The sequence below is a fragment of the Caretta caretta genome, chromosome 6, assembly GCF_965140235.1.
Source record: "Caretta caretta isolate rCarCar2 chromosome 6, rCarCar1.hap1, whole genome shotgun sequence".
Taxonomy (NCBI): domain Eukaryota; kingdom Metazoa; phylum Chordata; order Testudines; family Cheloniidae; genus Caretta; species Caretta caretta.
In genome coordinates, this window is record NC_134211.1 from 108,406,097 (window position 1) to 108,419,838 (window position 13,742).

General features: G+C 40.1%; 1 protein-coding gene across 2 annotated transcripts in view; it reads right to left on the reverse strand.

Moving 5' to 3' along the window:
* WARS1 (tryptophanyl-tRNA synthetase 1) overlaps positions 1-13,742 on the reverse strand; it is a 32,101-nt gene that overhangs the window by 7,506 nt on the left and 10,853 nt on the right. For both annotated transcript variants that reach the window (XM_048854665.2, XM_075129873.1), the window contains 7 exons: positions 13,502-13,682; positions 12,112-12,322; positions 7,290-7,398; positions 5,852-5,971; positions 5,092-5,274; positions 3,353-3,453; positions 1,919-2,031 (listed from right to left, as the gene is read on the reverse strand). In XM_048854665.2, coding sequence (XP_048710622.1) covers positions 1,919-2,031; positions 3,353-3,453; positions 5,092-5,274; positions 5,852-5,971; positions 7,290-7,398; positions 12,112-12,322; positions 13,502-13,615 — 951 coding nt within the window. In that variant the 5' untranslated portion in view covers positions 13,616-13,682. The remainder of the gene's footprint in view (positions 1-1,918; positions 2,032-3,352; positions 3,454-5,091; positions 5,275-5,851; positions 5,972-7,289; positions 7,399-12,111; positions 12,323-13,501; positions 13,683-13,742) is intronic.

Here is a 13,742-nt window from a genome sequence, read left to right on the forward strand (position 1 = left end):
GACTGAAGTCTCCAGTTCCATTCTAGATCACCCTGATATTGGACATTGGACTATAACCTGATGAACTGATTCTGGAAAGGACTCATTGCAACTCTAAAGCTCATAATCTCCACTAGAAACTGACCTAAGAAGTCTATTCACACCTGTATATATAATGCTCTTTTAACCAATACTCACTCTCTTTTCTTTCTTAATAAATCTTAGTTTAGTTAATAAAATTGGCTGTAAGCGTGTATTTGGGTAAGATCGGAAATATTCATTAACCTGGTGGGTAATGTGCCTGATCCTTTGGGATTAGTAGAACTTTGTATATGATGCACAAGATTTTCAGTAATCCTCCTCAAATCTGGCTTGGCTGTCTGGGTGGGAGTTCCAAGCTCGGTTGCTTTAAGGCAGGGGCGGGCAAACTTTTTGGCCTGCTGGCCGCATCGGGTTAATGAAGTTGTATGTAGGGCTGGTTAGCGGAGGTTGTGCCTCCCCAAACAGCCAGGCACGGCCAGGCTCCAGCACCCTATTCGACCCCCCACTACTTCTCAGCCCCTGACAGCCCCCGCAGGACTCCTGCCCCATCCAACCCCCTGTTCCCTGACGGCCCCCTGGGGACCTCTGCCCCATCCACCCCCCGCACTCTCTCCCCTGACCGCCCCCGGACCCCCACCCCTAACTGTCCCCCACCGCCCCATCCAACTCCCCCTCTCCTTCCTGACAGCCCCCCCTGCCATATCCAGCCACCCTTTCTCCCTGTCCCCTGACTGCCCCCGGAACCCCTGCCCCTGAGTGCTGGCGTATCAAACTCACAATTTATATAGGCTACTGACCATCTCCAGAAAGGTCAGGAGTAAACAATTCATAGAGCATATTTTGATTGGAACATTTTTCAGTCCAAAAATTTAGACCAGTTCTAAATTTAGACTATAGGCATTTATAAGGCCATACTGTCCTTTACACCACTCTGGCAATGTAAAGGAGCCTAAAACTTTTACACCTGTTTTATACTCCTGGGGGAATTCGTTAAGAACACTGGGAACAATTGACTAAGCAGACAGTCTGTTACATTCTGCACTGCCTGAGGGGGACTGAGCCTGTCCCATGCCTACCTCCTCAGAAACACCCCGAAGCCTTGCCACCCATGCCGGGCATGCTATAATAGCAAGCAAGAGGGACAGAGCCTCTCTTGCTCGCCTGCATACACGCTCTCCCCGCCTCCCGCACGTGACTGAAGTCTCCCCATGCATGCATACCAGCCCAGCCCCAGGGGTTATTTACATTTCCACTGGGTGCTCCGGGCACCCGAACTGACATGCCTGCTGGGGAGAGGGGCATGACCATTCGTGCAGTTTCCCTTTGCTTCCCCATCAGAAGACATTTTTCTGGAGGGGGACATTAATACTGCACATGTGCAGTGCTGCGGAATTCTCACCCATGAGTAATATATAGTGTGGCAGTGTGGTCTAGTGGAAAGACCACCAGACTAGAACTCAGGAGACATGAGTTCTATTCCAGGCTCTGCCACTGACATGCTAGGTGATCTTGGGGAAGTCACTTCCCTTTCCTGTAGCTCAGTTTTCCTATCTGTAAAACAGGGATAATGATACTGACTTTGTAGTGCTTTGAGATCTGTAAGAGCCACATGTTTCATTCAGTCATTATACATTCATGTACACTGGGGACTAGTCTGATACCATGACAGGGTCAAGATTTAATGGGAATCAGTATGAAATTAGTAAAGTGCCTACTGGGCTGATACAGCCTGTATTATTCCTATCAGGACACAGTTTAAGACCTATCAGTATCCTCAGAGGACTTCTGCCTGAGGAGATGGCCTGTGAAAAGGATGTTTTCTATTTTTTTGGTCACCTCATGAAAGTCTGATGGGTGCATTTTAAAAATCCCAAAATAAAATAAAATAATTTCTAACCTGATCAATGGCACATGGGATAAGACACTGAATGTCTTTCTTGTCCTTGAAGATTTGTGGAAATGATGAGCTAAAGGATGGAGCAGCTTGGATAGCAGGAAAACTGATCTTTCCTAGGAAAGAACACATTTTAGAACATTTTTATTTACCCCTTGCCAGTTCAATTACATCCAACACATGCGTCTTTAACACTACAGTAAGATAATTAAGAATTGTATTACAGAGATGTATTTAGTGTATCACCACATAGAAAAGTGCATTATTCAGTTCAGCAAGATGAGAATAGCGGTCTTTCTAAAAGATATGTTTTAATCCACCTTCTGTGAGCAATTCTGCAGCCTGTGTGAGGGTGGGGCGTTAGCCTGGCCCCTTCTGGCCTTGGAATCTGTGAATCCCCCTGTTCATTCCCTTCTTTCACAGGCCATGGGGAGAACAGAAAGCTCTGTACTGCCATCACTATGCTCATTCTACATTAAGACAGTAGCTATCATCAAATCTCATGCTTCAGACTCTTCCTTTTGCCCTCTACAGAAGGGGCACAGGAGATGGGGTGTATGACCTCCTTGCCCGTCCCCCATGACAGAGATTCATGGCCCAACTCCCTCTCCAAATTGAAGAAGGGCTATGGCGGATTTTCCCAAACTGGTTAAGAGTGCTCAGTGTCCCCACAGAGCATAAACAACAGTGGCTGTTTATAACAAACATGTTTTTTTTCTATCTAGAGCCCAGCCAGTATGTGGGAATCATATCCCAGAATGTAACAACATATTCTGAGAAGCTATAAGAGAGACCTGACCTAGTAGTTCAAGAACAGGGCTGGGAGCCAGGAACTCCTGAGTTCTAATCTCATATTTGAGCCCCAAGCCATTTTGAAGCTTATTGTGAGGGGAGTTAAGCATCTACAACTGTGTCAACAGACGCTGTGGCTGCTCAGCACCTCTGAAAATTAGGCCTTTAGGACTCTATTTTCCCATCTGAAAAATATAGATAGTATACCTATAATTTATGCTAAAAAAACAAATAAACCCAAAAAAGTAAGACTTGGAAAATGCATTTAAGGTAGAAAGTGCAATAGAAATGTTATTATTAGGTATTAGTTGTAGCAGTAAATTACACAAAGAATTACTCTTTACACTGTGGACATTGCATGCACGTCAACAACTCCTGTACTTCATAATTCATTGCCATCACGGCCATAAACAACAGCTCTTACACTGGGAAAACTTACAGTGGTAGCTAACGGTGTTCTGCCTGTGTAAAGACTCCAGGACTATGTCCTACGTGAGCAGTTTCAAAATATTAATATTTGTGCTTCTCCTGTCAGTTTTTCCAATGAGCAGCAGGTGCTAGTCTGTTTACACAGTCAAGGTGCCTTTGGTATCACACAAAGTGCAAACAGCAGTCCTTTCCAGTAACTCATATTCATGCTCTTACCAATGCAATCACTGTCTGTAAAGCCAAAGATTCCCTTCACTTGGTTAAATGTAACATGCTTCTGAATCTTTACAACATTCTTGTAGAATCCTGAACTTCTCCTGTAAAAAAGGGGGGAGGGAGTCAAAAGGGAGAGAATTTAGTGTTAAAGAGGGGAGACTACATTTCTGTAATAACATCTATACAACATGGGTATATTGTCATACCACCTTAAAAGCACTGCTTCCTGGTATTTATTAATAAATTTAGAACACAATTTTTTAAAAAACAAGATTAAATAATTTTGGAAGTTTATATTTTTTTACACTTGGTCAGTAGGGCTGGTCAAAACTGTTCTGCCAAAACTGGTTTTCAATAGAAAATTGGGTTTTTAACAAAACAAAATGTTTGGTTTCTGTAGAAAATTTCAATTTTTTGTAAAAACCAAAACCAAAACCCAAATGTCTGAAAAATCAAAATATTTTGATTTGGAAATACTAGTGAGGGGCTTCATGGGAATTGAGGTTCAGTTAAATCCTGTACCTGTTCTCCTCCATGGGCTGGGATTCCTGGCAGACTAAAGCTCCTATGATGCACCTTGGCCAGGGACTTCCATGATGCATCTCCTCCCTCTCCAAGAGGAAGACTGTGGTGTATCATGGGAGAGACCCCAAGTCAGGCTGGCCAATAGGGAAAAGGAGCTTGAGGCACCTGAACTACAACTCCCATGAAGCACTGCAGCAAGATACCCAGAGACACCCTTCTGCAGGAGGACAGGCTTGGAAGTTCTTTTTGCTACAAGAAAAAAAACCCAAACCAACAAAAAAGAAACTCTTTTTCCTCCAGGGAAGCAGTAGGAGGTAAGGCTAGTGAAAACCTCCAACACGGTCCTCAAAGTCACCAAGCCCTCCCTGGACTATCATAGTTTTTAAATGTTAGTCATCATCACCATGGTACCTGAACACCTAACTGACACTTCTTCCCTAAGCATCCAAGCGTAGATTCTTCTTCTCTTGTGGAAGAAGATCTATATATCTGAATTAATTTTATTCAAAGTTGGCTTGATTTTCAGGTCTCATTAAGACATAAAACCTCAGGTTTCACTTGAAAATTGCACACTTCGTTGTGTATAAGTTTGTGTAAGAAATTCAAGTTTGTGCTGTATTTACAAATAATTCTAGAAAGAGCGCCCATATTTTGCACAAGCACAGGGAGGGAGAGTTAGGCCATGTCTACACTAGCAAGCTTATAGCGACGCAGGCATGCCAATGCAGCTGCACTGCTGTAAAATTACTCATTTAAGTTCTATTATCGTCATAGATCAACATGAAAGTAACTTGTTTATCCCTAACAGAAAAAGAATACAGCCCAAAAAAAACTAGGACATGAGACTATAAAGACATCTGAGGTTTTGATAGCATCCTAAAGAAATGAAGCTTCAGTCTTGACGTTACCAGGAGACCTATGTACTCAGTTATTTTTATAATATTCTCTTTATTACATACTCATATTTAATATATAAAATATTATGTATATTTTATATTGTTATAAATACACACCCACCCACCCACATGTTCATACATTGCAAAGATATATAAACATGGACAATACGGTACTGTGTGAAGTAGTGCAAAAATTGCCTGGAAGGTTTCAGATCTAGAGACATTAGTCAACTTGTTTATATTGCTAGCTGTTGCAAGATCACAGAGATTATCTGAAAACTTTTGATCATGAGGTTTTACAGACTCTTATAACCTTACCCCAAGTAGTCAAGATCAGAAAAGATAAAGGTTTTATTGATGTCAAAACCACAGGCTATGATGTCCTTTGCATTTTCTATAGCATATTCATAAGCTTTCTGAACGGTCAGCTCTTTCCACAGGAATTTCTCATCATCAGTCAACTGTATAACCAAGGGAACATTAAATACTTCTTGCAGCCATCTAATAGAAATAAAAATATTTTATTTTGTAGAACAACTTAAAGCAAATGGGTTGCACAGCCAAAATATTTAAATGAATTCAGGCAGTATAAAAGTTAAGGGGCTTGATTCTCCACTGCTTTGTACATATGGTTATCTAAAATGGATGGAAAATTCTACCAAATCGGAGTTCTCCAGTCACTCGCCTCAGGATTAGTGTTTTATATGCATGTGCCACAGATGTAGATGGTTACCCAGGGCAGTGGAGAATCGGGCTCAAGGTTTCTGTTGCTATGTTAGGGACCATACTGTACTTTTTGCCTCTTTGATACCTATTTAACAAGAAAAAGAAGAATGGAGAATAATGTGTGTGCGCCATGTGAGAGAGGTAACAGTGGTGTAGGGACAGCAATAGACTTGCTTTAACCAGGCCACTGCAAGAGTTTCATTAAGAAGATTTTTGCATTTAATTTTATATGCAGCTGATATAACATAGATAGTGGGTATGATGTACAGTTTTTATAGCTTTAAATACTGTTCAATATTTCAGATGAAAATAATAATAATAAACTAACAACCTAGAGGAAGAAGCTACTTACTTTGTGAAAATAAATGGGATAAGATGACCAACATGCATTGCCTCTGAGGAGGGGCCTCTACCTGTATAAAGGTAAAAGGACTTCTTATTTTCATACGCATCGAGAATTTGGTTCATATCTCTAGAAAATAAAACAGAGGAAACATGGTATGACTGATAGAATTTAACCAAAGACAACCAATGTAGGTAAATAAAGTAGCTCTAAAAAGGAACAGCTGGCAAGCTACAGCAAAAATTTTGAATAGAAAAGTGGAAGCTAAAGTTATTTTAAAAAGAGAAGGTTTATTAGCTGAGCACATTTAGTTCAGTTTACAAAAAAGCAAAACAGAATTATTTAATAGAAAAATGTAGGTCCTGTATATGGACTGTATGATAATAAATTAAGGCCCCACATGTCTATTGGGATCAAATGATGTAGACTCATGTGTCTGTATTGAGTCTCATTGAAGTCAACAGGGACACTGCATGAGCATGGAGGTCTATGCCAGCAGATCCCAATACAGAACTGGGGCCTAAGCATACGGCCAGGTTTGGAAATTAAACTATGTTCAACACTTGAAAATGTTCACTCTTGGAATGATAACTCTTTCCCTCTACCAACAAACAAAAACACCACAACACAACAAAAACCCAGCCCCTTCCCCACCCCTCTCATTTCTGACAACCATACAAAGCTTTGAAAGAAAGTTATGTTGGAGCCCAAGCAGATTTATTTCTCCAGATAGTTTATAATGCTCCTCCTGAACCCAGTTCTGTTGTTGCTACATATGTGGAATGCTCAGTGAAGTCAAAGAGAAGTCAGTGCATGGGGAACCGCTGAATCAGACCCTTTGATACTGGCAAGCTTTTGAACCAAAACTCCCGCACCTCCTTGATTACTTAACATGGTCTAATTTAAAAAAATAGAAAGCTTTTAACTTTTTAGTACCTAACTTCAAGAGGAAGTATGACCCTTCAGAACTTCTAGGATTTCTCCCTAGACTTCACATTTCAGAAGAAACTGTCCTTTGTTAAATCAGTGAGACGAAAGAGTACTCATACGCTTAACTGTATTTCCACTTGATATCTTCCACGTTATTCATTTATTCAATCACAAGTCCATACACAGAAAGTGCCCTTTCTCATAATACAAGGCTGAATGAGTAAGAGGATAAAACAGCAACGGTTCCCCATGCATTTTCCCCCCAAACTTCCCCTACATTTTTTTGGGCCAGGTTTTGCTCCCAGTGGTGATATTGTAAACCACGAATAACTTCATTAATTTCAAGCACTTTATTCTGGGTATTTATTGGTGTAAATGAGAGTAGAATACGGGTCTCTGTTGGACACAGGATGCTCCCGCTGAGATTAATGGAAACTGCATAGATCCTGATCCATATGTTTCTGTATTTACTTGTCTCTGAGTATTACCAGAGGAACAAAAAGAAAACCTCACCCACCTGTGAGAAAAAAATATGCCTCTGCGCAGAAAGTGGTGAGGTGTTTTCCCAGTAACTCTCTCTATCCGATTGATTAGCTCTTTATCAATTTTACTGCTTCCAAATCGAACTGAAAGAACAAATGCACAACAAATTATACACACTGCTAGCTGAAACCCACTCATGGATTTAAACAGAACATATTGCTTAGACAAAATGGCAAAGAAATATAAAACCAGAAGCATCGATCAAAAAGAATCTGGACAGTGGTTAACTGATGTGCTTGTAAAGCATACAAACATTTGCTTGTTCTTGTCACTGTTAGCAGGCGAATGCACCTCTCACCTCTCCTGGTCACATCAAGTGCACCCTTTCTTAGGTCTCAGACCTCCAGCCACCACCTGGCTCCAAGTGGAATTGTGTGATTCTCCTACTTTCAGACTAGGCCCTGGGTTGCAGTCCCTGGTACTAACCATGATGACCTCAGCAGGCCTGACTTATCCTCAGTGCCCACAATTCTGTTCCCTCTGGGAGCAATGACAGCGGTTAATACAGTGACCAAGCAGCCTCCTTTAAGCCAGGTATTTATTTAGAACAAAAGCATTTCAAAGGAAACAGATCTTAAAAACAGTCAGATAAGACTGTAAACATATTAGGTGTTCCCTAAAGTTTACCATTCCCTGGCTCTAGAAAGGCCCAACTTCTTCTGACTCCCTCTGCAGTCTCTCTCTGTGCCAACCTGTCTCCCTAGACAGTTTCTGATAACTGACTGCTCTTTAGCTCCCTGAGAAGGGCTTTTAGCTGTTTATTGTTCTTTTGATCTCCAGGCACCTTGTTTTAGCCAAAACAATTTATTGGGGACAGCATACAGGTTTCTTGAAGCTACCAGCATGCCCTATTTTCTTGCAAGTCTGTGCTTGAGGCTGTTTATCAAGATCTAGTGTGTGGCTTTCCTGTCTCTTCCCACAGTGCCCTTATTAAGTTAGATCAATGCATTCATACACCTGCCATGTTTATACAGTAACTTTACCTCACTAACCAGATTACTTACAGCATTCATGACATTATTACATATCAGTATTCATAGATTAATATATAGCATCTTCTCATCCTCCTTAAACTACAAATCCTACAGAAGCTTTCCTGCAAGGTGCTTCAGTGAAGAAAATCTTCATTCCTTCCTAGTAAGTGCCTTTGAAAACTGCATGTCGTTTCTACAGTTTGGCTATGCAAGTCTGTGCATATTCAAGACAACTATGTGAGAAAAAGGCTATTCCACTGAATTATAACTTATTTCTTGGCACTTTTGTTTCTTCTGTCTAAAGTAAACATGAGTAGTATGTCCAGTTTTGGGTACCACAATTTATCAAGCATGTGGATAAACTGGAGAGAGTCCAAAGGAGAGCAACAAAAATGATCAAAGACATAGAAAACCTGCCCTATGAGGAAAGATTAAAAAAACAATACGTTTACTCCTGAGAAAAGACAACTAAAGGGCGACCTGATAAAAGTCTTCACATATATTAAGGGCTATTATAAAGAGGACAGAGCCCAATTGTTCTCCACACTTGACTTTATCTGTAGCAAGGAAGATATAGGTTAGATATCGAAAAAAATGTCTAACTCTTAAGGATAGTTAAGCACTGGAATAGTCAAGGAAAGAAGTTGTGGAATCCCTGTCAGTGGAGGTTTTGAAGAACATGTTGGACAAACATCTGTCAGGGATGGTCACTCTAAAGTTTACTTGATGCTGCTTCAGAGTGCGGGGGAAGGACAAGATTACCACTCCAGGTCCCTTGCAGCCCTACATTTCTATGATGGGACTGGTGGCTATCTCCGATAGTGCTGAAGAATATAGATATGACCTTATGCCCCCATACTCTTCTTAGAAATATTGTTATGATATGAATATGGCATAACGAAGATAGGTTTTATGCAAGATGGGTCATGTGAGTTATCATTGGAAAGGTTATAATTTACTGAATGTAATTATCCAATTTGTATGCATGTATCATTTCTGTTCCTGACTATGTAACAATTACAACTGTGTGTGTACTTGGGGAACGCCCATCAGACAGTATGTAATCAGCCTGAATGGGCCATAAAGGTCTTTGAAGATGCTAATCTTCCATCTTCCTGGAGTTCCTTCCTGTGGATGTTTCAAATAAACCTTGTCTCATGGTTGCTTTAATACAGCAAGGTCATGTGATGATGTCACCTGGTATGAAATACCATCTTGGACACTGCTGGTACTTTTCCACTGAAGAAGGGGGACGGGGATCAAGCAGGGAAACAAAAGATTCTATTTAAGGCTGGAGAGTGAGTTAATCAAGGTCACTGGTTCTTCATTGAATCCCCACCCAGGATAACTGCTATAAACACCTAAAGACTGATCTGGGGAGAAAGGACTGGAACCAGTCTGAGACAGAGGTCTAGCCTGTGAAGAGAAATACCTGGAACTCTAAGCTGTAGAAACTCTGCAACCTACCCAAAAGAACATTTAGAGTGAGAAATTACTATTTGTAACCAGTTTCTTTAGTGAATTAAGCTTAGGTTGCATGTTTGTTTATTTTGCTCAGTAATCTGCTTTTGTCCTGTTTGCTACCCCTTATAATCACTTCAAATTAATCCTTTGTAGTTAATAAATTTATTTTGTTTTCTAAAACCCCATTTGTGCAATTCATAATGGGGCGGGGGCAAAGAGCTGTGCGTATCTTCCTCCACATTGAGGGAGGGGGCGATTTTCATGAGCTTATGCTATATAGATCTCTATACAGTGCAAGACAATATAATTTTCACTCCAGAGGGTATGGGCACAAGAGTGCTGGGCAATCCCCTAGCTGAGTCCTCCCACAGAGACCTGATCGCAGACTGTATGATTCTACAGCTGGGTGTGTCCCTACCTGTGTGTGTGCTGGAAGGAGGTTTGAGAGCCTGACAAAGCAGCACAGAGTGGGGGGGGACCGAGGCTGGTGGGCCAGGCGGGCTCAGTGGGATTCTAGCACACCAGGTGGCACCCCGGAAGGGGGGTCCAACCCATCACAATAGACTTTTGAAATAGCACCAGAAATTCACTCTACCCTGAAGAGGGAAACTGCTTGTTATTAGAATCTTGGACATTATGATTTGTATAGAAAGGAGTAGCAGAAAGTTAATATGTATTAATATGTTAATACAAACTACCACCTTTTCATGGAGCGCTCAGTATTCTCATGAAGAAAAGCCCACACTGTTTCCAAGAAACTTAAAGGAAACTGCTCCCTCCCAAACTACAATTACAGTACGACAGGCCAAAAATCAATGAGTGTGCATGTACACAATAAGCAGCTGAAGCAACACAAGCTAATTACATTGTTCTAATACTAAGCCCCATTATTCTTTAATATCACTCCTCATTTACAATATATTCAATGCCAGTCATTGTTATATCAGGCAACTGATACTCATAAATCAAGGGATTATGACAGTAGAGATCTCTTACCCTCCCCACTTCTCTATTTCCTCTCCTTGACCAGGCAAAGTGCTAAATAATATAAAACCACCACCTAGAGACAGACCAGATGATATAAAAGGTCTTTCAATCTCTAGATTCTATTATTCCTTTCCTTTTTCTCTTTTCCACCTCACATCTCTCTTTATACCTCTCCCCTCCCAATTTAGAAATATATTCTCTCTCCTCTGCATCTTCCCTTCCTTAGAGTTTATTTCCTCTGTAGGTTGCAGCTAGTAAAAATCAATACATAGGAGGATGGGCAGACTTGTAAAGCAACACACAAATGCTGGGTTAATGCAATGTTAAGGTTGCACAGTTAAAAAAGTAAGGAGATGCAAAATGTTAAATGGACACCATCACACCAGTTTCAAAAAGCAAGTTAAAAGCCTTTTCAGGTATTGCATGTACCCGTGGGTGCTCCCAGATGATTTTGTTTTTCCACAACCCCATTTTCCTATTTAAAATGTTTTTCTCTCTCATGTTTCTATGTGACAGACCCACATAAACAGGGAAACTAAACTGACTACACACAAAGTAAAGAAATATTTTTTCTCTAGCCTCTTTCAATTACTCTTATCTTACAAATTGTAAAAATAAAAAGTAAAATGCTTTCAATTAGATGCACATTCTTTATACGGGCTGCATTCCTTCAATTCCAACAGTACTTAACCTGGCCATGGCTCATATACTCTCTGACAGTGCAACAGCATGATGACCTTGTTTCAGAGCCACTGTAACAGTGCTACATGGGCCCCTCTCTGTCCAAGTCCCAGGAATCAAGTTGGGGGTCAACTGAGGGCAGGGAAGACACTCAGGCATGGCCACAGCACACTCCATATGTTCTGAAAGTTATCACAAAACAGTGCAACCTCTTCAAAACACTTTCTAATTACACTGTTCTCATAGGAAAATAACATGTACCACAGCACTTGTGTTAAAGAAATGAAATATATGAATGGGAAAGATAAGTTTAAAGGGGGGGGGAAAGAGAGAATGGAAGGAATTTTGCTCAAATTTTAAAAAAAGAAATTCACAAAGTGGAGACCAACCCTTGAATGTTTTCAGGCCAAAAGACGAATGCTTCAGAAAGACACTAGCGTGTAAAGACACAATATAATGGAAACTGGTCCCTACCACCTCTCCCTGTTATATTTTACATTAATAGGTTCTTGTAAGTGACATTAATATCAAAGTGACACAAGTGAAACATCCTGGCAACATAGGCTCTATTTCAAAATGAGAAAATATAGTAAAACATTTGCTATTTTTACAGTCATTAGAATAATCAGACTCATCTTACAGATGTTACATTTTACTAACGGTGCTTTTTAAAATGAGAGAGTAGAATACCTATAAGTTTGTCGTAGTCTACGCCTTTCGCATTGGATGTCTGCACCGTCCAAGGGTCTACAAAATCCTCATCCTGTGTAGTAGTTGGACCATTATTGCTTACTGGTGAGAAATCTACTGGAGGAGAACCAGCCTTGTAATCTTGTCCTGTTGCTGTTTTATAGGTCACTTTTAATGACAATAACAGCTTCACTGCTGCATCAATTTCATCCTGAGCAAAGTGAAAACAATTTGAAGATGGAATGTGCTTCAGACAAAGTGTGTTAGTACAGCCTTCCTCCTCCAAACACTTACACACATGCATTGACTTCAAGGGGCCTACTCATGTGCTTCAAGTTAAGCAGGACCAATGTCCAAGATAAAAGAATAGGAAATGGCAGGTGGGACAGTTTCTTAACACTCCCTGTACACAAATCATAAGAATTTACTGTATAAACTTGGGCAAATCACTCAAGGCATGCCCTATGCCTCACTTTTCCATTTGTAAAACAGGGACAAAGATATTTACCTGCCTCACAAGGAAATGGTGAGGCTTAATTCATTTAAGTATAAAGTTTGTAAATATGCTTAGATAGAAGGTGCTATAAAATTATTAGTTACTCTAGAAATACTCCTGTAGTAGTTATATTTAACATTTTGAGTTTGCAGGTAAGACTTGATAACTGTAACACCTTCTTTACTCCTCACATAGTTATTTTATGTTCTATATAATTTAATGTTATTGTAACAGCTCATACATGCACACAGTCCCATGTGATAAGATTTCTTATCGAAGTTTCACTTGAAAAACAAATCTTAAAAGCCAAAACCTGTAGCCAGTCCCCATGTAGCTCACCTACTGAAATTAATTCTATTTGCACACAGACTGATGACAGGATCAGGTATTTAGAGGCAAATGCTGATCCCACTTAAGTTAACAGAAAATTGCCAAATGACTTCCACAAGACTAGGAATTGGCCCTCAGTGCACATACACTGAAAACCACATTTCTAACAGGTATGATAATACTTTTATATAGTGCTTCGCATCCAAAGATCTCAAAATAGTTTAGAAAGGTCAGTATTACTATCTACATTTTAAAGATAAGAAAACTGAAATGCAACAAGACTAATTGACTTAAGCAAAGCAACGTAGCAAGTCAGTGGCAGAATTAGACCTTAAGTTTAGTGACTCCCAGTTCCTGCTCCAGGAAAAACAACTTTGGTCATTTCGAGTGAGGTAATATTAATAATTCCAAAGTTTGTATTTTGGACAACAAAACATTTTTAAAAGAAAAGATTCTTTTGCTACTGGAATATAAAACAGCATCTCAGGCCACAAAACTGTTCAATGTGTTAAAAGAGAACTAAGCTGCAAAATGGAAAGAGTTCAACAAATGAAATAAAATTACCGTTGATGCTTTCCCTGCTTTCAGTGATCTGACTTTTTCTCCTTGTGCAGTCACTCTTTCAAACAGCTCGAGTGGACTTGAAGAGCAAGAGTCACAGTTCTGAAAGTCTGCCATTTCACAATATAGAGTATTTTATCCAGCAGATTCAAAATAGCTGCAGCAACAGACTGGAGAAGGAGAACTGTAAAGAGATAACCAGGTCATATGTTTTATTTTATTGTAATTAAAACAATTTTAAAGA